At 34.8% G+C, this 24,741-nt stretch overlaps 1 protein-coding gene across 11 annotated transcripts in view; it reads right to left on the bottom strand.

Annotated features, from left to right (window-relative positions):
* Positions 1-24,741, bottom strand: part of Emsy (EMSY transcriptional repressor, BRCA2 interacting) — an 89,064-nt gene that overhangs the window by 13,677 nt on the left and 50,646 nt on the right. For 6 of the 11 annotated variants that reach the window (XM_005323219.5, XM_078046696.1, XM_021725107.3 and 3 more), the window contains 8 exons: positions 21,475-21,611; positions 18,144-18,317; positions 16,417-16,615; positions 7,912-8,076; positions 6,115-6,270; positions 5,058-5,099; positions 2,726-2,877; positions 368-931 (listed from right to left, as the gene is read on the bottom strand). In XM_005323219.5, the coding sequence (XP_005323276.1) occupies positions 368-931; positions 2,726-2,877; positions 5,058-5,099; positions 6,115-6,270; positions 7,912-8,076; positions 16,417-16,615; positions 18,144-18,317; positions 21,475-21,611 (1,589 nt within the window). The remainder of the gene's footprint in view (positions 1-367; positions 932-2,725; positions 2,878-5,057; positions 5,100-6,114; positions 6,271-7,911; positions 8,077-16,416; positions 16,616-18,143; positions 18,318-21,474; positions 21,612-24,741) is intronic. The other 5 variants (XM_021725108.3, XM_021725115.3, XM_040284968.2 and 2 more) reach the window with 2 other exon arrangements.

The following is a 24,741-nucleotide window of genomic DNA, read 5'->3' as shown; positions in this document are numbered from 1 at the left end:
ACTTAGTGTTATTGCCACAGAAATAGGAGTTTACAGGCATGAAGGTAAATATTTACACCTAAAAAATAAAAATAATTTGGGGGATACCGCTTCTATGCACTGTTGATCATTGCTGAAGAGATTTCATTAAAAACTGCCTGGAAAATCAAGTTCTGAGTGCTATGCTTTTTTTTTTTTTCTTCCTATGTTAATGAGTGCATTTCTTCCCTAATGTCAACCTTCTGACGGGGCAAAGTAATACCAGCGTAATGAGGCTTTTGGTTTCCTCTTGCCAGGAGAAAGCACTGCTATCATGATAGGGTCCTGATGTTCTCATTTTTTTCCGTGAACAGAGAAGTAACTTTGCATGCTATCAATATTCCGTTACCTGGCTTGCCGGCTGTTTCTCTGACGAGGCAGGGAGCGACATTTGGCTCTGGGGGGTTTGGGGTTGCACGTAGATTTTTGGTTGGTTCGGAGCTTGCTGCAGTTTAGGGAGCTGCTGCGTGGTTTTCACTGCAAGCACCTGTACTACAGTTTGCGGGGGCTGTGCCATTAAAGTAGGAAGCTGCCTGTCTTTGGCCACCATGGGATGCTGTGTGTGCTGTACATCTGGCTTGGGCTGTGCTTGTTCTTGCTGGAGAGGGGTGAGTTTTTGATGCCTGATGGAAAGCTGGGGCATTTGCGGGAGTTTGTGCTGGAGCTGGTCTGCCTGCAGGTGGATGGTCTGCTTCTGTTTAGTCTGGAAGCACTGCAGAGTTTTCACTTGCAGCTGAGTCTGTTCCAACTGGGACTGGCTAAGTTTCTGCTGTTTAGCTGACTGTGACTGAGTCAGGGCAGATCGGTAAAACAGACCTGTCTGAGGGTCTAAAGTGTCCATCTCTTCAACCTCGCCCTCCTCAGTTCCAAGTTCCTCGCTGTGTTTGGTAAAAGCAGTGTGACTGCTTAATGCCTAAGTAAAAGAGGCACAAAGTAAGAATAAGAAAAACACCTAACATTGCTACATTTTCCTTGAACTGGAGAAGACTTTATGAGATCATTCAAAAATTTTCACAAGAGCCTAAAAAAACCAAGAAACCCCAAGGGGCTTTAGATCAAAACTCCTGTCATTTGAATTCTCAGGCATTAAGTACTTCAAAATCTGGTTTGCTTGCTAGTACAGGAAATATCCTTGAGGGCCCAGAACTTATAGATCAGAATTAGAGGAATAAGGTGACCCCTAAGCACAGCCCCCAAATAAAACAGGATCCCAAGCTAAGCAAACAGCTCTGTGGCCTAACCATGAGAAATACTCATCTATCTAAGGACAGAATACAGCAACTAAGGAATGAGGTGTCCAGAAAAAAGCCAAGGCTCTGAGAAGCCCACTCTGGCCATGTGCATGTCCAGTGCTGTACAGGTCAGGGATATTGCCTGAGACATGCCCAACCGAGTCCCCACAGAAGGCCTCCCTGAGGAGGATGGAGATGGCTCATAGTGTCTACATGCACTCAGATTTCAGACCTACTAGGGAACAACTTCCTAGTGACCTGGCTCCCAGGAGGGAGGGAGATGGGAAGCGGATAGGAGCACTGCTTTCAGTGGAAAGAAGACTGCCTGGTGTCACTTATAATTGTGTTGGGAGATCCATCTTGAGTCACATGTTTAGGGACAGCCTGACTGACCTTTAAGTGCCTTAAGAAAGGTCAATGCCAGGACCTGCAGGTGAAGGCCAGGTTGAGATGCGCTAACCAGCAAAACCTGTAGCCAACTGGCTTCCCTCTGGGACACAAGATCACACTACTCTCAACCTTCCCTCTGCCTTGTCACATACTACACCCCCACTCTAACTTTAAAACTGAGATTCATTTGAAACTTTCAATTCAACATCTCTTCATTGCCTTCCAGAGAGTGTGCCTACAATTAGGTTCAACTGCTATCAGCTGAGTGACAGTGATTTACTTGACTATAGAAAAGTCATGCTTAAAGCTGATATCCATAATACAACTATATAACAGAGGAAGTTCACTTCAGGTTTAAATCCTGGCTCTGCCACCTGGGGCAAGTTATTTAACTTCTGTGAGCATGAGTTTCCTCACTTGTAAAAGAGGGATAATTCACCTTCCACGATCATGGTTGAGAATCAAACAAATTAATGTACTTAAAGCTCAAAGCACAGTGTCTGACTCAAATCAACTTATCAACATATTTTTTCTTTCACCCTCATTACCCTTAATATCAGATGTTTCCATTTTATATTAGCTCACTCTCCTTCCTACTGAGTTTCTTCCTTCTTAATTGTTCACATATAGTTAAAGAGGTCAAATATTTATTTTCCTACTTGTTTATAATGTTTCCATTAGGATTCATTATACAAGTATAAAAGAGAACAAACAAAACAAACCATAGTAAACAGCTAGTAAGCCAAATACTATTTCATTTGAAAATCTTAATTTACCTTGGTGATAAATGCTTCCATGAGAGTAAGATACACAGTTAACAGTGACCAATTCTGATATCATAGATTCATCTAGACTGCCATCCTTCTGATAAGCTAAGAGTTCACAGAAGGTTCAAAAACACTGTTTCTTATTTTCTGGCATTAAAATCATCCCTACTTCAGTTCCTCTCCACTCCTCACAGATGAAAGAATTATATAACAGTCTACAATTCAGTTATTTCTCCTCCTAAGACAGGAGATGAAACTGAACCTTATTTCAGGATTGAGGCGGTTACAGAAGATAGGAAGGAAAAGAAGATATACAACCTGCTGCATAATGTGGGTGATTGCTCCTGGAGAAGAGGCTGGGATGGACTTCACCACCACCGATGTCTGCGTTGCAGTCTGTGACTGAGCCACGTGTTGGAGCAGGGTCCGCTGGGGCTGGGAGGGCTGTTGGGGCTGGGATCTATGGCTGACTGAAAATAGAGGAGGTGATGATATTTCTCCAGAAATCACCACAGCATCTGTAACCAGTAGTCATTTTAAACAAATGTCTGTGAGCTTTCATCACAGAGAAAGACAGTGGTATTTCGAACTAAGAGGCAGAAGAGCAGAATGTGCCCATCTATGAGCAGTGTAATTCTAAGAAAGTCTCTTATCTTCTCTGAGACTCTCTTTTCTCATCTGTAAAATGGGAATAACAGAGTTATTGTAAGGATGAGAGGAGAAATGTATACAGAAGTGCTGTGAAAACTATTATCACCAAGGAGGAACAAACCCTTTAAAGTTACATCCTCCTGGGAGTTGTCTCACTTTCTCCAATGACTTTTTTCTCATTAAAGGAACAAAGCAATAAGGAGTCTTTGTAATCCCAGACATATCTTTAAGAAAAGTAGGTAATACAAGTTCTTTAATCTCTTCGTCTCAATTCCAAATGCAATGTGAACATCAGAGACACTTCTTTATATGAATTGACAATGTCTCATAGCTTTATGGTTCCTAAAAATTTAAGAGGCCCGGTGGGGGGTACTGCAGAAAGAAAATTAGACCAAGGGTCACACTAAGATTCTGTACCACTCTGTCACGAACCAGCCATGTGATTTGAAGAAGTCACTTACCCTCTCTCTAACAACCTCTAAAAACCCTGAGGTTTTGTTTGATTTTTTTTCTTTTCACGGTGCTGAGGATTGAACCCAGGGTCTGTCTCTTAAACATATACATGGTAAACAAAATAGAAAAATCTGTCATCTTAGATTTAGCTCAGCTGACATAAGTGGGCTGAGAGTGTAGTATTTCTACTTCTTATTCTCTTGCTGAAAAGGCCCCAGAGAATAACTAAAACTATATAGGCGCCAATGTATCATATTTTACCTGCCTCGATTTCAACTTTTTAAACAGTATAAACATTTGCCACTTCCAAATCTACAGAGCTTTAAAAATGACATATGAGTCAAACTATCTCTTTGAATCAGAAACAGAAAAAGTAAAATAAATCTGTTAATTAGCTAAGGATTTTGAGATTATCAAAACTCAATAATGCATGATCCTACTGTTCATATAACTTTAAGTAGCACTGGTCCCATGTTTAGAAAATAGAAAGGCGTCTAAGAGTAAACTGGTCACTAAAGAAACTAATATAAAAATACCATTTATGTCCTAAAGGACAAAAGTTTAAAATTATCTAGCGAAATACATATAAGCTTTATTATCAGCGATACTTTCTCCTATATTCACAAATGCAGTATTTTTCCTGTTGTTACACAAATGACTACATGTAATGGGAAATTTTATAGGCAGTATTTTTATAACTGTACTGCAGTACCTTACTGTATTTCACAGGATACTTTATATGTACATTTTAAATTATAAAATTTAATAAAATCTTCCATATGTACTTAACTGAATTGAACAAAAGGAAATCAGAGTCTGCATTAAAACAACTACTAAAATAAATTATAATATGACTGAATAGAAGAAAAAATAAATTTGAGTAATATTTAAAGCGAGCAAGTTATTTTTAATAGAAGCATCATTGAAAATATATGGCATTTAAAAAACAAAGAATTTCTGATAAAATTATCAGAAAATATGAAACATTTCTGCTACCCATACTAATCTTCATAACTGTTACATTTTTAATAAAAAATAAATTTAATAGAATATCAAGTAACTATTTAAAAATAATCTTCTTTAAGACATGATAAATTTCTTCATAGCAAGTCTCCAGAGATTAGGAAACTGAAGTTTAAGAAAGTCATAAAACTAACATCCATTACAGAATTATACAGCAGGCCAGGGCAGCAATCTTTGAAGTCAAAGTAAAATGCTCAATATGACTGCTTGTATGATGGAAGGAGACTTTGTGGGATGATATCACAGAGTGAACATTTGGAAAAAGATGAAGTGACCTTAATTGGGCTATATAAACACCATAAAACACTTATATCTTTCAAATAGTCCTCTGTTTTCCAGCATTAAATTGTTCAGTTCTGAGAAAGAATCTTGTTACTCTGCAAAGGAAAATTTCTCTTTCACTAAATGGAGCTTACCTTTCCTCTACCAGATCAGAGTAGAGCGCATCCATTTAAGTGTTCCCCCACCACCAACAATCATCTTTTACCTTCAATTATACTACAAATGGATGCACACCACTTACCTAGAAGGGGAAAAGCAACCTCTGTCCCCTCATCAGTGCGTTCTGAAAAGGATAAGTAAGGGAAGAAATCATAGGTCTTTTCATCTACTTTACAATTTGACAATTTAGTCTACCCTAGAGTTTAATACTCAGTTCCCAACATAACAGTCTCTGCTTTAATTAGCTTTCTGCTAAACAATTCTAAAGATTCTAGATGGCTTTCCATACTATCAACTGTATTTTCCTTTTGTGCAATTTTAACCCATTGGTCCTAATATATACCCTAAATGATGCCAAAGAATTCCTTCTCCTCTACAGTATTTATATCCTTTAAATACTTATAACTTTATGTTCTCCTTTAATCACTGCTTAAGAAAACTTAAGATAGGAATTCTCTACATATTGCCTCATTAGTTATCTCTCCTAACCCTTTAATTATTAATAGGATTCTCTAAACTCTTTCAAATCATAAGGTAATGAAGTGTCCAAAACAGAAAGCAGAATTCCACGTGTGGTCTTGCCAGAATATGAGAAAAAGGACCTATTATCCTTCCTATTTTACTTCTCCATATGTGCCATCCCAAAATCTCATTAATGTTTTGCTGCCAGACCACATTTAAACAAATATCTAATCTGCTTTTTACCAGAACTCATAGAGATTTAAGGTTTTCCACATTTTTGTTTTTTATATAAAAACAAAAGTAGGGCTGGATTTTCTATTTTCTTTCTCTCCTAACTCAACTCCCCCCACCAAAACTAAAAAATCCAAATACATACAAATACTTAATCTTCGACAAAAGATATTTTATGCTCTTCCTACCAGTGTTGCTCTATATTCACAAATATTATTTATGGCCAACTTGTAGTTTTATAATACTTGTAATCTTTCTAACATCCTGTGAATATTTTTTTCCACTAAAGGCAGAGCAAATTCCAAGGATGGTATGAGTTTGCTCTAAAAACAAACAGGAAAAGAGCTAGAAATATAAAGAATATATTCTCCCCCCAAATGACCATCCCATGAAATCCAGAAAGGTAGCTTTCCTACCTTAGTACTATGTTTTAAGAGGACACCTACCAGTAGTGATGTATTCAGCAACTAGTTCTGACTCTACCACGGCAATTGATGGACTCTCAGGAGAATGTCTCTTTTCCTGGGTCATCTGAATAGGCACTGCCATTTGACTCAAGTCAATAGTGGGTTGTCTTGGTTTAGATTCCAATTTTTCCTTCACTGCATAAAAAAGTCAGGGGAAAAGTTAAATTTTATTACAAACAAGTACAAAACCAGAGTTGTCCACGGGAATAATGAACCAGACCTCTGGGATGCCACACTGGCAGCGACTATGGAGACAATGAATTGAAAACAGCAAACTGCTATGTATGGCTATCTAGAGCATAATTTGCATAACCATATCCAGGCAGCCTAGCAAGGGCTCAGATGCAATCACACAAAAATCTCCGCCCCCCACATATCTCTAGGTCAAACAGCTGGTTCTTTCCCTTCTATATACTCTCCTCAGGGTATTTCCATTACCCTTCAAGGTAGTCCCTGGAGTTCTCCAACCTAAAAATAAGGGGTAAGTAAGCAGCACATAGCATGATTTGCTCTAGGGCACATCTACTCAGAAGAGTACAATCCACTGACTAATTTAATTTGATCTATTAAAAATTTAAGATATCTCCAAAGAATGTTACTAGGTCTTTAATGACGAAAGAATAAAATTTTCATTGTTAGGAAAAAAAGAGCTGTTAAAGCAAAAACATCTCATAGAATGATCTGGAATCAAGAATGATTTCTGAGTATAGATTTACTATCTAGCATCACTTTTTCTATAAAATCTATTCATTCAAAGTTTCTACCTCTATAAACATTAATAGAAATGGCTAAATTTGTCAAAGACAAGCATCTATAAGGCCAAAAATAACACCAATAGAAGAATTAACCTAAGATTTACATTAAATGCCAGTATTCTTCAGCTAGTAGATAGTCAAAGTTGGAATAAACAGTAACCAATTACTAAGTCCACTGAAAGATTTTTCCCTGCAAAGGACATAATGTGACAAAATAAAAACAATCATTTTAAACAAAGAAAGCAAAACAACTGTAAGTGAATACAAAGTCACCCATAAGCAGAGAAGGACTTTTCAACTAGTGATCAACCAATGTGGTGCCTCATTCTGTCACTAACCAATAGGATAAACTCTCTTGAGCGCAACTTTCTTATCCATACAATAAAAAGGTTATATGAGGTCATTGCTCTGTCCCCTTGAATACTGATAATCTTTGACTTATATTATGAAAACTCAGTATCATTATCTAGTTTTGTCCTAGAGTTTATTAAAAATATTTAGTGACTAGAAATAATGATGGGATCTTGTTATAGCTTTGCATGGAAATACAAGTGGATAACCCATACAAAGAAATCTGAAAGTAAAACAAATTAGAATGTTAGCAAGAGCTATTAATAATGTTTTATGAGAGCAAAATTGTACTACCAATATCAAAGAGTATAGTAGGGGTCTTTCCACCTGCCCAAATGTAAGTGGAAACCATACTCATCTATCTTTGTGCCTAGAAGTGATAGACCTACTCCTTTCTGGTGAAAGAGGACTGTACTATTTAAGCAGGAGATGGAGAAGACAGTTCTTCCAACTTCTTCCCCTTTCCATTGACTAAAGTCCATCTGTGCTCCAGTATTCCTATGTACACCTTAAAGAACTAACAAGTAAACAGACTGTATCAATGACAAGTCCAGAGGGGGAAAATGTGCTCAAATAATAGCAAAAAAATATATAACAGTGATAGTATTTTATAGCACAACCCGTCTCCAGAAAAAACATGCTTCACTCAATTGAGCATGTGAATTCATACCTGTTGTCTGTTGGAGTTCTAAAAGAGCTTTGATTGTTGAAGTAGCTGATTGTGATTCACTGGATACATCCTGATATATTATGGTGGGGCTAGTCTCCATTGCAATCTCATGTTCTGACCAATCCTGACGCCGGGAAGCAATTACATGAACTACAGGCTGGGAATCTGTTTTATATTAGTTAAAAAAAAACAAACCCTATAAACAAAGTTTTTCTTTAAAATAAAACAATTTGTTGTTTTTTCTTTTTTGCTTTATTTTTGTATTTATTGTAAAGTTCATGCTTTATCTCCCCAAGAAGACTGTAAGCCCTCAAAGAATTCCTCAGAATTTCACTTCTGAATTCACTTATTTATTCATCCATTTATTTCATAAATTGGACACCTATGTGTAAGAATCTATATTTGGCACTGAGGACATAAAGGAGCTTACAGAATTATCAGAGGATGCTCAAGAAGCATACAGTCTGGTTGGGAAGACGAACATGTAAAAGACAAAATACAACTCAATGTGATTATTGCTATATAAACAGGTGTGCATTTGCATAGATGAATGCATGTTTGGGTATTAGTAAAACAAAATGTTGTAGGAGTCTTATTTCCCCCAAAGCACCTGAAAATGTATTTTGTATTACAGCTAAACATTCAGTCAACACTTATTAAATGGCTGAATTACTGAAAGGAAATCCTGTTCACTGATAACAAGAAAAGTTAGATGATCTAGAAGCAGCATGATGCAAGAGGATAAGCGCAACATTTAGAAGTCAGTCTTGGGGTAGAGCCCCAACTTGATCAATTATAAACAAGTTGATTCTTTGGGTCTTAGTCTCACTATTTTTAAATTGAGAACAATAAAATTACCTACTTCAGGATTTCTGAGGATGTGATAAAATGATATACGGTCACATGTCACTTAATAACAGGGTATGTTATGAGAAATACGATGTTAGGCAATTCTGTCACTGTGTGAACATCATAGAACATACTTAGACAAACAGATGACAGAGCTTACTATACATGTAGGCTATATGGTATAATCAGTTGTTCCATCATTGTATATGCAAGCCACTGATAACCACAATGTGATGCAGAGCATAGCTATATGTAAACAAGCTTTATAACTATGAGGGACAACTGAAATGTTATTGTTGTCATTGTGGCCTGGAAGCTCTCAATGCTAAGACTTTTTGTTAGTTTCAAAATAATTAACACCCTAATTCAAAGGTTTATCATATTCATGGTATAAAGTTACACTATAAACACTAAATGTGCATCAACTCAAGTAACAAATTACTGAGTTTTCTAGCTATAAAATAAGCATGTTGGACTAGACTATTACTTCCTAAACTCCTCTATTCAAGACACTACACAGGAAGCTGAAGAGGCTATAAAGACATGATCTTACTATCAAATTTAGATTTTATAAAGGAGAGAAACATAAATAGCTTTGTATCTTAAGGCAAATATCAAATTTTTAGGGCAAATAGATAAATATTTACAAAGAAACTACTTTGATTTGGAATAGTCAAATGAAAATATCATAGAAAAACAAAAACGAATTCAAGTAGCCCCAAACCAAGAATAAACATAACAAAAGTTCCACACTGTTAGAGCTTCATATTTTCGAAAGCCACAAAATTGTCCAAAAATATTGGGGTAAAGGGAACAACTCCTCAAACAAAACAGTCTTCCTGAAGAAAACAAAATCAATATACAACAATAATTTAGAATTTTCAAATACCATTAACAAACTATTTCCCACAAAATATATACCACATCAGGGATGTAAAATTTCCACTAAACTTCCAAGAAACAAACAATAAAAACAGTAACAACAAACCCAGATGATTCAAGGACACTCACTCTCCTGGAAGACCAAATGCTGGGTAAAGGACCTAACAGTTTTCCTTTACTCATTCTAAGTAGATATGCAGAATTAAAACTTAAAAATAACTAATTATATTACAGTATCATTAGTTTTATATAACTTAAGCTCTCAAACTTAAGAAATTATCATGATGATACAAAGAATGACTTTGTAACCCAACTCTATGAGACACACTGAATATCCAGAAGGAGGCAGGGATTTGTAGAGATAAGGTAGAGACAGACAAAGGGCAACAAATTTCCAAAGAGGAGCAACAGAGACCATCATCCCAAATAATATCACCCTATAGGGACTTGGAGATTGCACCATCTCTTTCTGTCCATACTCAGAAAAAGAGTTGACCCTCACCAAATATCACAGTAGCAACTTCAACAGCTGTGACACAAAATTAAAATGTGACTATATGTGAAAATCATTGCTTGAATGATTCTCCACCTTAATTTTGGCTTGGAGCCTAATCTAAGAGTATCATCTGCTTATGCAGCATGCATACATCTAGACTTCTCTGCCTCTCTTGAGGACAGTGCCTGCTGCCCCCCACCCCCAGATATTTATTGCACATCTATATGTTGAGTAGTAGTATTACAACCAAAGGCAGACCGGGGATTCTCTATGGGAGAATATCTCCTGTGTCATTATAACAAAAGGTCTACATACATTTTCATATAATCTTAAGATTTCTTTGTTAGAGAGAATCTTGAAGTTCGCTTAATGCTATCATCAATCCTACACTAAAATATTCGCAACAATATCTCCAATCTGGGAACTCCAACACCAGGGAACTTATTACTTGCTGCACAGCTATGATAATTAGAGAGTTTTCTTATATTGAGTAAAAACAGGTCTTCCAGTGGTTTTTTTTTCCTCAATGGTTCTAGTGTATGTCCCTGATCAACAAAGACCAATTATTTTTTCTCTTCCACATCATAGTCCTCAAAATAACTGACAACAGCTCCCATGTTCCTGCCAGCTCAGTTCCATTTTCTCTTCTCCATGACAAATCTCCTGTCTCCAACGATTCCTCATACAAAACGATTCCCACAGCCAGGCGTAGTGGTACATGCCTGTAATCCCAACAACTTGGGAGGTTGAAGCTGAGGGAACCCAATTTCAAAGCCACTTAGGCCCTAAGCAAAGCAACACTCTGTCTCAAAATAAAAAATAAAAAGAGGCTAGGGACTTCACTCAGTAAGTAGTAAAGCACCCCTGGATTCAATCCCCAGTACAAAAGGAAAAAAAAAAAGATTCCCAGGTGCCTCACCTACATAAACCATGTTTTCTAAACTAGACTTAAGATATCTGTATTCCTCCAATGACATACAAGATATCCTTCCTCTGAAGCACTATCATAAAGCTCAAGGCCTTCACAGTATTTGATTGCCTAGGCAGCATTGCCCAAAATATTTCAGAGTACATTATTTTCTCAAAATGTTCTGCAAAAGGAGGGTTTCATGTTCAAAAAATTTGAGTAACAGTTTATATTTTATATCCCATTCTTCATCCTTCACAACACAAATGAGCACATAATGGTTCTGAAAGATTTTGCAAAAAAGTATATTAGTAGTTAACCTAGATTTATTTCTCACCTTCATTCTGACCTACCAAGATCATGAATCTTTAGGAAAAAAATCATCCTAGAAACTCAGTTTTGATTTACTCAAAGCAATATTTTTACAATATCATTTTTGTATTTGCCTCATGCCCTGCTCCATTTTAATACTCTACCTTTGATTTTGTCTCCTTGTTCTCTTCCATTTGACTTAATAAAATCTTCTATTCAACCCACTTTAAAAACCTTTTGGGAATAAGGCTGAATATAGATGAAAAAATATTTAATAATTTGAAAAAAATCTAGAACCCAATATGGATGGCCCATTCCTAAGTGAGAAAAGGAAAAACAGAAGAGCCAGTTGGGGAGAAAATAAAGAACAGGACTAATAGGAAGCATACAGTCCAATCTTCAGTAAGTTACTTAGCCAAGTAAGGACTTGATCCATTAGACCTGGTCTTTTAGCTATTTATCATTATCTCAGCAATAGTCCAAGAATTATACAACTTAAAAAGCCTATCCATTAGGTTAGGGGGAACTACAAAAAGGAAACATTTTGGATTCAGACAACAAAAATGAATTTATAAGGCTAAAGTTTAACCTTATGCCATAGTCAGTTATAGTTGCTCTTCCACTGTTTGTTCATTCTGAGAAACTTTTACTACTCGGTGGTACCTAATTTCTTTGCCAAATACAAGATACACGGAGATGAATATTATCCTCACTTGCCCTTGAAAAGGTGGCAGACTAGTAGAAAAGAAAACAATTATAATAAACCCAACAAAAGGTACAGAGTGGTCACTGTTAAAACAGCTGGTAGAAAAAAACAATATTGGCAGCATAAAAATGTAAAAAGAATTATGAATCCTCCCAGGTGATCAAGGGAAGTCTCACAGTGGGGTAACGATAAAACTTTTATTCTAGCCTGTGAGGAGACAGTTTAGGAATAACACATAAGGCCTAAACGTCTCCTCTTTGGGGAGAAATATAGGAAGCACAGGTGGAATTGAGGCTATTTCTTTGGCATAAGATATCCTTACACCAGGACTTGCTTATACAAGGAAGCAAATATCCCAAATATCTGAAGTCAAGAAAAGGTTGAGTTTTACTTGGACTAGAATGTCAACCATCAAATGTACTAAAAAAAAAAAAAAAAAAAAAGACCTAAGGATGTTAAAACTACTGGAAAGCAGTTGATGAGAAATATGATATTTAAGTGGTCTCAAAGCACCTTTCCACAAATAACTATTCATCTCAAAGGGAAATATATTACCTTCATAATGGTGAAAACTGTAAGACATCATCTTAATCAAGTGATATCATGTGTCTCCTGATAAAACTGAGGATACGATACCTATCTGTGTAATTTCTGCTCAATCTAATCATAATAAAATATAAGACAAAACTAGATAAAAATATTCTACATGATAACTGACGTACACTATTCAGAAATGTCAAGGTCAAAAAATACAACGAAAGGCTAAAAGACTATTCCAGGCTAAAGGAGAATAAAGAACAAGGACAGTTAAATGTAGCTATATGCAACGCACAATCCTGAATTGGAATGTGGATGGTGTAAAAGCTATAAAGAACATTACTGGATAATTGGTAATATTTGAATATGGATTATTAAATATTAAAATTATAATATTATGACAACATAATATTTCTTGATTTTGATAATTGTACTTAGTTATAAGGAGAATAACCTGTAAGAAATACAGACCTACAAATATGTTAAGGGGCAAAAAGCTACCTATAATTTACTCCAAAATGGTTATGAAATTTTAAAATTATACACATGGAAGAGAAAATAAACAGGCTGTAGGTATAATTCAATGTAGAGTGTGCACTTAGCATTCACAAGGTCTTGGGTTTGATACCCACTCCCCACCAAAAAAAAGTAAATAGGGCAAAATGTAAACAAACAGTGTATCTAGATAAGAATATATACTGTATACAGTTCTTTTTACTATTCTTGTAACCTTTCTATAAGTATGAAATCTTATCAAAAGAAAAGGTGACCAGGCATGATGGAACATGCCTGTAATCGCAGCAGCTTCGAAAGCTGAATGAAGATTACAAGTTCAAGAGACCCAGCAACTTCAAGAGACCCCATTTCAAAAAAAAAGGGAAGTTGGGGGCTGGAGTTGTAGCTCAGTAGTAAATCCCTAATATTCAAACAAAACAACATCAAAATGTGGCTAAAAACATTGAAAGCAGCAATGTAGCGGGGAAATGGGTTATTAGATACTCCTCATATTCCCAGTAGGCATGGCCCTCCTACACTTTCAAAGTCAGCATGATTCTTGACTGATTAAAACCTTAATCCCTTTCTCTTTAAATGACAGCATATACATTCCCAGCCCTGGCCTTTGTGAGAATGCACTCAAGGAGTTATATAAGCAATGGGGGAGAGGGGAAAACAGAGTATAAAAACTGGCTTTATAGTCAACTCTAATAGATACACTTATTCTAAATTGTGAAAACTTTATGTTTCACAACAGAATACTTTTAATATGCAAGTGGGGCATGATAGTGCATGCCTGCAACCCCAGCAGCTCAGGAGGCTGAGGCAGGAGGATCTAGAGCTCAAAGCTAACCTCAGCAAAAAAGCAAGGCACCAAGCAACTCCGTGAGACCCTGTCTCTAAATAAAATACAAGAAAGGGCTGGGGGTGTGGCTCAGTGGTCTAGTGCCCCTGAGTTCAGTCCCTGGTGTCTCCCACCGAAAGAAAGAATATGTAATGAAAGATATGGAACAAATAATATATGAGGCAGAGATCTGACTAAGGGAATGGCATGTTGGGGAAGTACTAATTGTCCTTTAACTCCCTTAGGAAAAGACTAGCAATTTCAAAGGATAACCTGTATAGTGACATCTACTATTCATGACCCCCTTTTAGCACCAACTCACAAGCTAACATTTTACCTGCCCTCCATGAAAAATTTCTTTTGGGGAAAAAAAAAAAGATTAGTATTACTTAAGGAACTACCTGAAGACTTAAAAATAAAAGAGGAAAAAGCAGTTGACTGGTTAAACTAAGAACAGAATCTATAAATACCAAATTAGCAGGTCCAAAAGAAATGACTAGAGAATAAACATCACTCCACAAATAGTATATACACTGAGTTTATAATCAATACAGAATGATAAAGTGAATCAGAACATCTTTGATAATATGCTGAAAGAAATCATACAGTTTCTAAAATGAGTAATATACTGTTTGTTAAAATCAACATTTTCATTTATTTTTAAGACTGTTTCAAATGCTACCTCCTTCATGAAGATTTCTCATCCTGTCCTCATTGGAGTATGCACTTTCAGCCTTTGACATTTTTTTGTTGTTGCTGTTTATTAATAAAACTGTTACACTGGAGTTGTATGTGTATTTCCTTTTTTTTAAAATTTAATCTCCTCTTCTAGATTTTAAGCTCCTGGAGGGCAAGAACTATATTTTACTCAACCTCTACAGGATCTATCACAATATTTAACACATAGTACACTAATAAATAGTTATCAAATTGAAAAAAAATAGAATGATCCACAATGTAAACCATATAAAACTAACGTGTGAATACTCCAATAAAGAGTTAAAATATTCAAGTGTTGCCAGGTATGGTGGCAAATGCTTATAATTCCAGCTACCCAGAAGGCTAAGAATGCAGGATTACAAGTTTGAGCCCAGCAGGGGCAATACAGTGAGACCCCCAACTCAAAATAATGATGATGGTGAAGAAAAAGTATTTGCACAATGTGAAGAATATATTTTAGAAAAATGATGATGTTAAGAAAGCATGCTAGCAAATCTAATGGGGAGGCAGAGAGAAGAAACGGAGCAAAGAAAGAGCAATAAGGAAAATAAACAACTTTGTTTAGATGCATCCGAATGCATAGACACACAGGCTGAGAACTTTAATCCCCAAATCTGAAACTTTTTGAACACTGATAAGGCATCACCAGTGGAAAATTCCACACTTGATCTTAATGGTTTGAGTCAAAATGCAGGTACACTGCAAATGGGAGTCAAAATGCAGGTACACTGCAAAAGGGGGGAGTTCATAACCCACTTGAATCAAATGTATGAAATATGATATGTCAAGAGCATTGTACTGTTTTGAGCAACCAACAAAAAAAATGCAGGTACATTAAAAATAATGTATAAAATTATCCTTAAGCTAAGTATATAGATGTATATGAAACATAAATGAATTCCATACTTAAACATGGGTTCCATTCCCAGGATATCTCATTGTGTATATGCAAAATTCCAAAATCTAATGACTCCAAAACCTGAAACCCTTCTGAGTTCCAAGCATTTAGGATAAGGGCTACTCAACCTGTACCACCTGACAAGAAGGGCAGTTAAGATAACTGAGTGATATGAGAATGAGATTTGTGCAAAGTTCAAAGTTATGGCTTGAGTTTATTCCAAGAGACTTCTTAGAAAAGTAACATACTTAAAAGAGCATTGAGGACAAACAGCCTCTGTCTTATGGAGTCTAGCTTCAAAGTTTCTTTTTAAAATTAAGACAACCATAGTATTACCATCGTTTTGACAGTGAAAGGGAGCATTATTAATTATGCTAAAACAACACACATAAAAACTAGGACTTATCCCATGTAAACTGAAATTTAAAAGAACCCCACTTATAGCTCATCTCTGGATATCTTGATTCTCTCTCAAGGCTTATCAATAATCATTTCAAAAGGTATATTCAGTTTCTCATATACTTATTCCCTTTCTTACCCAAACCAAACAGCAGAATATAAAAATTACCATTTGGGAATCAAGAGTTTAATATTACCTACCTGGTAAAATTATCATCTGAAGTTTATCAATTATTTAATGAATACATGCCATGTACGAAAGAATGGTAAACTTTACCAAAAGTAAAATTTTAGCCTACTGATTAAACATCAAACAAAGAAAAAAAAAAACTAAAATCAAAAGAACTGACATACTGAAGCATACAAATTTGGTTTGAAATCCCTGAAGTAATGTCTATTTTGGATCTAGGGTATTATGTCAGGTAGTACTTACATAAATCAGAATTAAAATGAATCTTACCTTGGGAACTTTGAGAGGACTCTGTGGAAGAGGAACTACTATCCGTATAACTCTGTGGTTCTTCTTTTCCTTCCTGAATAGATGAATTACCAGACTCTGCTACCCTGGATGCTTGCTGTAATGTTTCTGTTACCAGCTGTCTTGTTTGTTCACTAACAACTGTGGCTTGAAATGTTACTGGTTTGGGTTTAATAAGAACCTACAGGAAAAGCAAAAACAGATGAAATTTTAGAGCATTATTTAAAATGCTAAACTTCTAGATTATGAACTAACATTTTTTCTGGTAAGGAAAACATCATTCTGTGTATGCTTCGGGCACAGCATTGACCACCAAAGACAAATTCAATTTATGGACAAAATTACAGTTAAACCATGTACATCACTTTAAATAGTACATGACAGACTGCAACAGTCATAATTTTTTCTCATCCATAATTATTTCAGAAGTCATTTTACAACCAGTAGGCTTATAATAGAATAATGGCCACAAGATAAGGGCAGTAGAACAAAAAGACACAAGGAGCCTAAATTCCCAATGGAATTTATGAACCACAACATCAGTCTAGAACATCCTCTTGGTTTTTATTAATATAATAAAAATGAAACCCTCACATGTTGAAGCCACTATTTTTAAAGTGTCTTTTCATCAGGAACCAAATGAAATTCTTAACTAACACACCCTTAAAAAGAAAATTTGCTTGAGACTTAAGTAATCTTTGAAGAAACTCCAGAGAAACACTGTTGAAACTACTATCAGAAGCAACATAGAAAGTACGATGGATCAACTTCTGGTAAAAGTTAAAATAAATACTGAAACAAATGAAGTGGGAGAAAATTTTCAAATTGAACCTTTCTACTTCAAAATCTGGGCTCAAGGAGATGACTTCAATTCTGTCCATGGAATGAAAATGCCAACTTAAATACAGCCATTTTTATTTCTACCATCTACAAGATTATAAACCTTTCAGACTCTGTGAAGTCATTCATTTCTAAGAGTTCAAGAATGAAAACATGGTTTATATTATGATGAAGCAAATAAAACTTTTACTATTGAACTCAGTAGGCAATATGAATTTACCATTAAAATTAGTTTTTTAGGTATGTAAACAATTTGGCTATAATCTGAGAGAATAGATCCTAAAGGCAAATTATAAGTTTATAAGTAAATTATTGTCTTTTATAAAAATGTTATATAGCATTTCTCAACCAAAGCTGCTATTGCTTTCTTTGTATTCTCAGAAAAGCAATTAAATTATCTACAAAATAGACACTAGCCTGGCAACATAATATTAAATCCTGAGCCTCAAATTCGTAGGCAAATTTTCAGAAAAGTTCCTAGATCTTCAACTAGTAACTCTGTTATAAAGGGTTCAAGTAAAGCAAATTATATAATATGCAATATACCATAAAAAAAGACTTTGGGGGCTGTGGTTGTGGCTCAGTAGCAGAGCACTCAACTAGCATATATGAGGCACTGGGTTTGATCCTCAGCACCACATAAAAATAAATAAATAAAATAAAGGCATTGTGTCCACCTACAACTAAAAACATATTTTTAAAAAAGTACGAAAGAAAAAAAAACAGATTTTGAGATCAGATTATTATACACTTCAGTCCAAACTTTTCATAATTTTTCTTTTTTTTAAGTTTATTAATCTTTTCCTTCTAATTTCTACCTGAAAATTTTAGGAATTTAAGAACAAAGATCACCATATCTTGTAGCATACCTGTGTTTTCCCTTGCTGCCCATAAACAATTTTTGTTGGGATAATTTTAGCTGCTGGTTGAACTGTGGAACCTATTCCTTTGGGCTGAGTTACAATCATTTTGGTGATAGGTCTTGTAGCAGTGATGATAGCTGGCTTTGCTCCTGTTGGCACTGTCTGAATTGTCTTTTCTCCCTAAGTTGAAATCAATAGTTATATATGAGAGATTTATATGCATTTAAATAATAAAAACAGTCCTCTTAGGAAAAAGCACAGAAAGGTTTTTACCAAGATGATGGGAAAAGGATTATATAACAAAGTACAAAGTTCCTAAATTATCAAAAATCCCAGACCTAAATAAAATGATCTTAGAAGTCATCTGAACAACTTTACCAAAGAAAAAATTAAAATTATTTCATAATGTATAAATTTTTTAAAATTATTACATCTAAAAATCCTTAATATACTATGCCATTCATAAAACGCACATATTAAAACAGAGCCAGAAAATTCTGGAAGAATATATGTTAACATCCAAGAGTTAGGATCCTAGGTCTCACCCCAACATTCTTCTTTACCTTTCAGTGTATCTGAAATGAATATTTATGAAATTAAAAAGTTATTGTGCAATATATTATAACTAAATATACAAATACAAAATAAAATCCCTTAAATTCTATGTATATGAAATTACAAGGGGACACAATAGAATGTCTACATGAAAAAGTATAGGCAACAGATGAGAAAAGATATTAAAATTCTTTCTAAAGTTATATTTTTTAAAAAAAGGAAAAACTTAAGGCATTCCCCCTGTTTTATTATTAGTATGTTACTAATATCACTAATTACACTAGATAAAGTCCAGTAACTTTTCATCATTTTTTGTATTTTTATCTGCCTTATTCTTAAATATCATTTTCTGGTCATTTATGATTTCAACATTTTTACTTGAAGTTAGCTAAAATAACTTCAAATATAGTGATTTTACTAAATTATTTAAAAATTTACAATTAAGTTGAGCTTGGTGGCATACGTAGTAGTCCCAGCTTCTTAGGAGGTTAAGGTGGGAGGATTACTTGAACCCATGAGTTCAAGACCAGCCTAGGCAATATAGTAAGACTCTATTAAAAAAAAAAAGTTTTAAAATTAAGATCCATGAAATAAAAAGGAAATTAAAAAAAGACCTCATAATTTTTACCTTATTAGTTTTTCTTAATTTCTAGATGCGTGGCCTTCCAAACTTAGCAGCCAATAAAAATAAAGTGCTTTTTATCCATGTCAATTGGATAAAAAGCAATCACTCTGTGGACTTGGAGCTAAATATATTTGCATTACAAAAAATGTTAAATTTAACTATCTGTGGTAATTATCTAAGGGAAACAAAGTGTCTGCCAATTGTGTGATTACTTATTTCAATACACACACATCCTTGACAGCAGCAGTTCTGGAAAGTGGCCAACATCCACTAGATTGCAAGTGGGCACGCCTATCTATTCAACAGCTTGATGGGTCCTATCCAAGTATAACAACGTGAACAAAAATAACTAGCAGACTTTTTTTAAGAAGCTTTCCTGATGTGTACTTTGGGCATGCATAGGTGAGCAAGTGCATGTTCCTATGTGGTAAAAAAGCTGTTCTTATATGTTGATCTGCTTATTTTATTAGCATTGCCTATGTTTAACTGTTGCTCAGATATATCTAGTAGAGAGTACTCTCACAGGACTCTTCGATCTCTCCAACCACACAGGACCAATAGTATATGGCATCCCTGCTTATATATCAAGTACTATTGAACTATAAACCACATTTAAAAGGGCTCTGAAAATCTGAATTCTATTCTTGGCTCTATTTTTGGTTTACTATGTGAATTCAATCTAAAAACAATCCGATTTCCCACATGTTGAAAGTCTACTGCTAGATCCCTTCCAACATTCCAAAAATCATGATGCCTAAGAAGCTTTCATGTGATCTACTTAAAAGGACAGCATTCCATTTTCTAGAGAAGTCAGAAAAGGTAAGGACATTACAAAGCCTAAATAGTTAAATACCAAGAGTAGTAGCAATCTAAAGAAAACCAATGATAATGGACTTCCTATGTGCTAGACACTATTTTAAGCCCTTTTAAAATTGCTACCATAATCCCCAATGTACAAATAAGGAAATGAAAGATTAGAGAAGCTGAATAAGTCACCCAAGATCAAACAAGTACAATATTAAGACACAAGATCAGATCTACCTATAAACCTCTTAACAACTGCCTTTGAAGTGGCACCCCCTTTCTCCACAGAAAAGCCCTCTTCACCATGGTTGATTTTAGGACTCTCAGCAAAAGAGTCTCTGCGAAAGAGTCCAATGTAGATAAACTTCCTATTTTCGTGTTGCCCTGTTTACTTGGCCACTGGCCAAGAAGATACCAGCACTCCAGGTGTTGGACACCCCCTTATTAGTTTTTCACAAACATATCCAGAATAGTACTTTGAAGAAATGTGCAAACAAGGCCCTGGCTTTGAGCTGGGCTTCATAGAGATGTCTACATTTTTAAGATAAGTTACAAATGGGCTCCATGGTAACAGCTGGCAGAGTGAGGAAAGAAAGGGGAGAAGAAGCTCTCCCCTTCTCAGGTGTTGTCCTTGAAGAGTTAACTTGCCCAGAACAGTGAAAGAAAAAGCTGCTTTTATGTGAACTTCTGCAGACTGTGAACTTCTGAGCCCCTCCCCTTACCTGCTGGGTATAAAATTCTGAAACTCCCTGAACTCAGGGTTCAGGGGATTAATTGATTACAGCAAAAGCTGTGCCCTCTGAACCTGGCTGCAGCCAAATAAAACTGTTTCCTGCTATCTTCAGTGCCTTGCCTCATTTGTCCCGACAACATCTTCAGAACTATAAATCAGTCCTTTGACTTTTTAAAAAACTAGGTCAGAGATAAAAATGAAAAAAATTAAAGTAACATATCCCCATAAATTAATTTCATCTTAAACCCAAATATTTCTCTTTGCCTAGTCTATGCCAAATACTCCTCCGATATCTACTGGCCATAAGTATGAATAAAATCATGTTCCAAAAGAAGTATTTCTGCAGTTAAGCCAATGAAATTCTCCATCTGGACCAAGCTAAGTATCTAAATCATGGTCAGAAGCAACCTAACTATGAGCAAATAAGAGCAGATGCTTTAGAAATTATTCTAAAAAATGGCATCAGTTGGTGATGTTTTAATAGTTATTATATCACAGTAGTGGTAAATCAAGCCATTCTGGTCATTGTAGGGTTCAAAAGTCCTTAGGCAAATATTTGTATAGCTAATCTTTAAAATTTTCAGTGTATTGTTGAATCTGCAGTTCAAGCTCTTACTTACTCCAGCATTTAACAATGTTGTGACAACATTTTTGCCAGGGAGGCCTTGAATGGTCGTTCCTTTTCCTGTTGTCTTTTGCACAACAATCACATTAGGCTTGGAAGTCATTGGGATTGTAGTGATTTTGGTAGTTGTTCCTTAGAAAAGGGGGAAGAAAAGGAGGCCTGAGTTAAGAACTAGTGATGATCATTTCTGTTTATGTTGTGCAAAATTAAAACAAAACAAAATCTCTCCTTAAGCAAAGGTAAAAACAAAACAAAAGTAAACAGACACATAGACCAAGTTTCAGATTCAACATGTACTTTTGTAATCTGCAGAACTCTAGAGATTGTGAGAATGAAATTTTGACTTATACTGTATATTTTATAGGTAGATTTTTATTTTTAACCATTAAGATCTACTATACAAACATAATACCATATTGTCTTCTTCCCTGTATCCTTCCATAAAATTCTTCTCTTCAACCTATCAAATCTAACCACCTATTAAATCTATGCTCTATATTCTAATTGTCCAAGTTGAAAATCCTTTTGTAAATCCTTGATTTATGCCTTGTCTTGACTCTGCACCCAGTAACAAATGAAAGCCCATGAGCTCTGTACTCTTTGTGCCACTGATTCCTTCAGTGCTTAGCACAGTGAACGGAATTACTTTATAACATTTGTTCATTAAGTATGTCAATGAGCTCACTTTATCAGCAAAGTCGTCTTTTAAAATGTTATCAACGCTAGTTCAACAGGCAGGCCCTCCTCTTCTCTAGTTTCCATATTGCCTCCCTATTTCAAGTTTCTCTATCACAGAAACAGCTCTGGTGCGCCCTGACATATCCAACATACTAAAAAAAAAACTAATTTTATCATGTCAAGAATCCGGAACATATTAAATTGGTTAAGAACCTCCCTAATCTCCATTGGATCTAATCCCAACTTTCCCTCTTGTGTTTCAAAATCTTACATGTTCTGGCCCTAATTCTACCAATATGATCTCATTAGTTCCTACTCCACGGTAAATTCCATAAATTCTAGGCTAACAAGTAATTTTTTCTTTATGGTTTCCCACAAACTACCACATAAAGCCCCAAATTCCTCAGCTAGCTTTTAGGGTTCTGTCAGGTGTGAATTATTAGGTTATCTAACATGTATCTCTCCTTCAGTGTTGGTTTCCATGGTGATCACACCAACCGCAATGCTACTTTTGCTCCTATAATTTTCTCTGCATAAGAAAGCAGGTAGTCATATTCTTATAAAGGTCTATACATTACTTAACAGTGACTAAGTACAGAATAGGAACTTAATAAAAACATGACTCATATTCTTGAAAAGAAAAATTAAACAAAATTTTATTATTTTCCACTGGAAATCAGTAGTAATCATTAATAGAATTTTATAAATAAGATTACACTAAGAATAGACGTACTCTAGTTGTTTTTATTAAGAATTATTAATTTTGTCAATTTTGATATAAAAATACCTTTATAACATACTTGTCATTATCCAAGATCTCATCAGTTCAAAGTAAAACATTCAGAGATTATATAAAAAAACACTTTTATCCACCCACTAGCTTCACAACAGTTTTTCCCTTTATCTACAGTCTGAATAAGCAAGTTGTTACAAGCCACAAAAACCAAGCTACCCATTAAAGTTAAAGTTAAACCAACTTAAAGAGTAACTCTTAAGTCCAGTCCCTCGTATGTAATTAACTGTGAAGATCTCTTTGGACACTGCACTTCTCACCAAATATTTGATAACTGAAAAAATGTTTTTAGAAAGGAAGCACAAAAATCTACTTCAAGGAAATGTAAACTATGTTTCTAGCTCTACACCAAAATATATGAACCATTTTTTGACAAAACTTGCTCAACCAATGGATTTTATTTGTCTATCCTTTTCATTTCAAAGGCCCGTCAGTTTATAAGAATAGTTGCGAACCATGTCCACCAGTTTAACAAAATGGGAGGGTGGGGAATAAAGTTAAAAAACTCAAAGAAAAAGGATTAGTATAAGGAAAAGCAAGTTCAACATTATATTAAAATAGAATATAAAATTTGTCTACAATGATCAATTATAAATATCTGAAATTCCAAGGAGCATGTTTCTATATCTAGAAATATTACTCATTACACACACACACACACACACACACACACACACACACACACACACAGTGAGAGACCATCTTCTATGCTTTTATAGTAAAGAGTTTATAGTTCTCATGATACAACAGAATGCATCCCAAGTCATTTGTTTAGCATTCTTTAGGGCAGAGAATGAAACTCTAGTACTTAAACTCAAGTCTAAGTATCATAGCATCTGAATCATAACATATCAGAGAACTCACTATATAGTCCATACTTAAAAGTAAAGGCATAATGGTTGCAAATAACTTGTGAATCACATTTGATTCATAATGGGCTATGATTCTGATGCATTCCAATGATTCTTATTTTTTAAAAAAATACACTTGGAAAAGTTTGCATGTTATGGTAGGTTGGCTTAAAGAGAAACAGAAATTTATTGGCTTATATTTTACTATTCACAGATTCTTAAAACCCACACAATCTCAGTCTCTTGGGTAATGTTTTATGTTGTTTTTCTCAAATAATGTGACAATGAATGAATGGGAAAAAAATGTATAAACAAGAGCTCCTTGTCTGGACATTTTAGTAAAGATTAAGAGAATCATAGTTAAGTCTTGCCATTGTCACAGGTTCTTATAATGCCCTCAGAGTCAAGAAAATGGATTCATTTTGAAAGGATTCAAACTTCTACATAAAATAGGTATATTTCTTCAACCAACACTCAATATGGCTCACAAAAGCTTACAAACCTGATAATTATCATGTATATACACATATAACTATTTGATTAATATATGAATTAAATGGCTGTAAGAACAGTCATCACTTCCATTTAATTGCTTACTCTAGTTTAAAAAAATGAGCTTTCTAGAAAGTATTGAAGAAGCATTAATTTGCCTTCTAGGGTATTATACAAAGGGAGTAAGGAATTCACAAATAATTTATATATAATAATATTCATTTCAGGATTATTTATAACAATAAAAAGACCTGTAAGCAATCAAAAACATCAACAATAAAAAAATAGTTAAATTATGGTAAATCACATGAGAAAATATTATGTGGCAACTGGAAGGGATATCAAAATATATTTACTAGGTATGTAAAAATAATCAACACATTTTATGAAACAAGGATAAAAATTATGTCCCAATTTTTAAAAATATACATATATTCACATAAACAAA

Source organism: Ictidomys tridecemlineatus, chromosome 4, assembly GCF_052094955.1.
Source record: "Ictidomys tridecemlineatus isolate mIctTri1 chromosome 4, mIctTri1.hap1, whole genome shotgun sequence".
NCBI lineage: Eukaryota > Metazoa > Chordata > Mammalia > Rodentia > Sciuridae > Ictidomys > Ictidomys tridecemlineatus.
The sequence above is the reverse complement of the archived record's forward strand: the minus strand, read 5'-3'. Positions and strand labels throughout refer to the sequence as shown.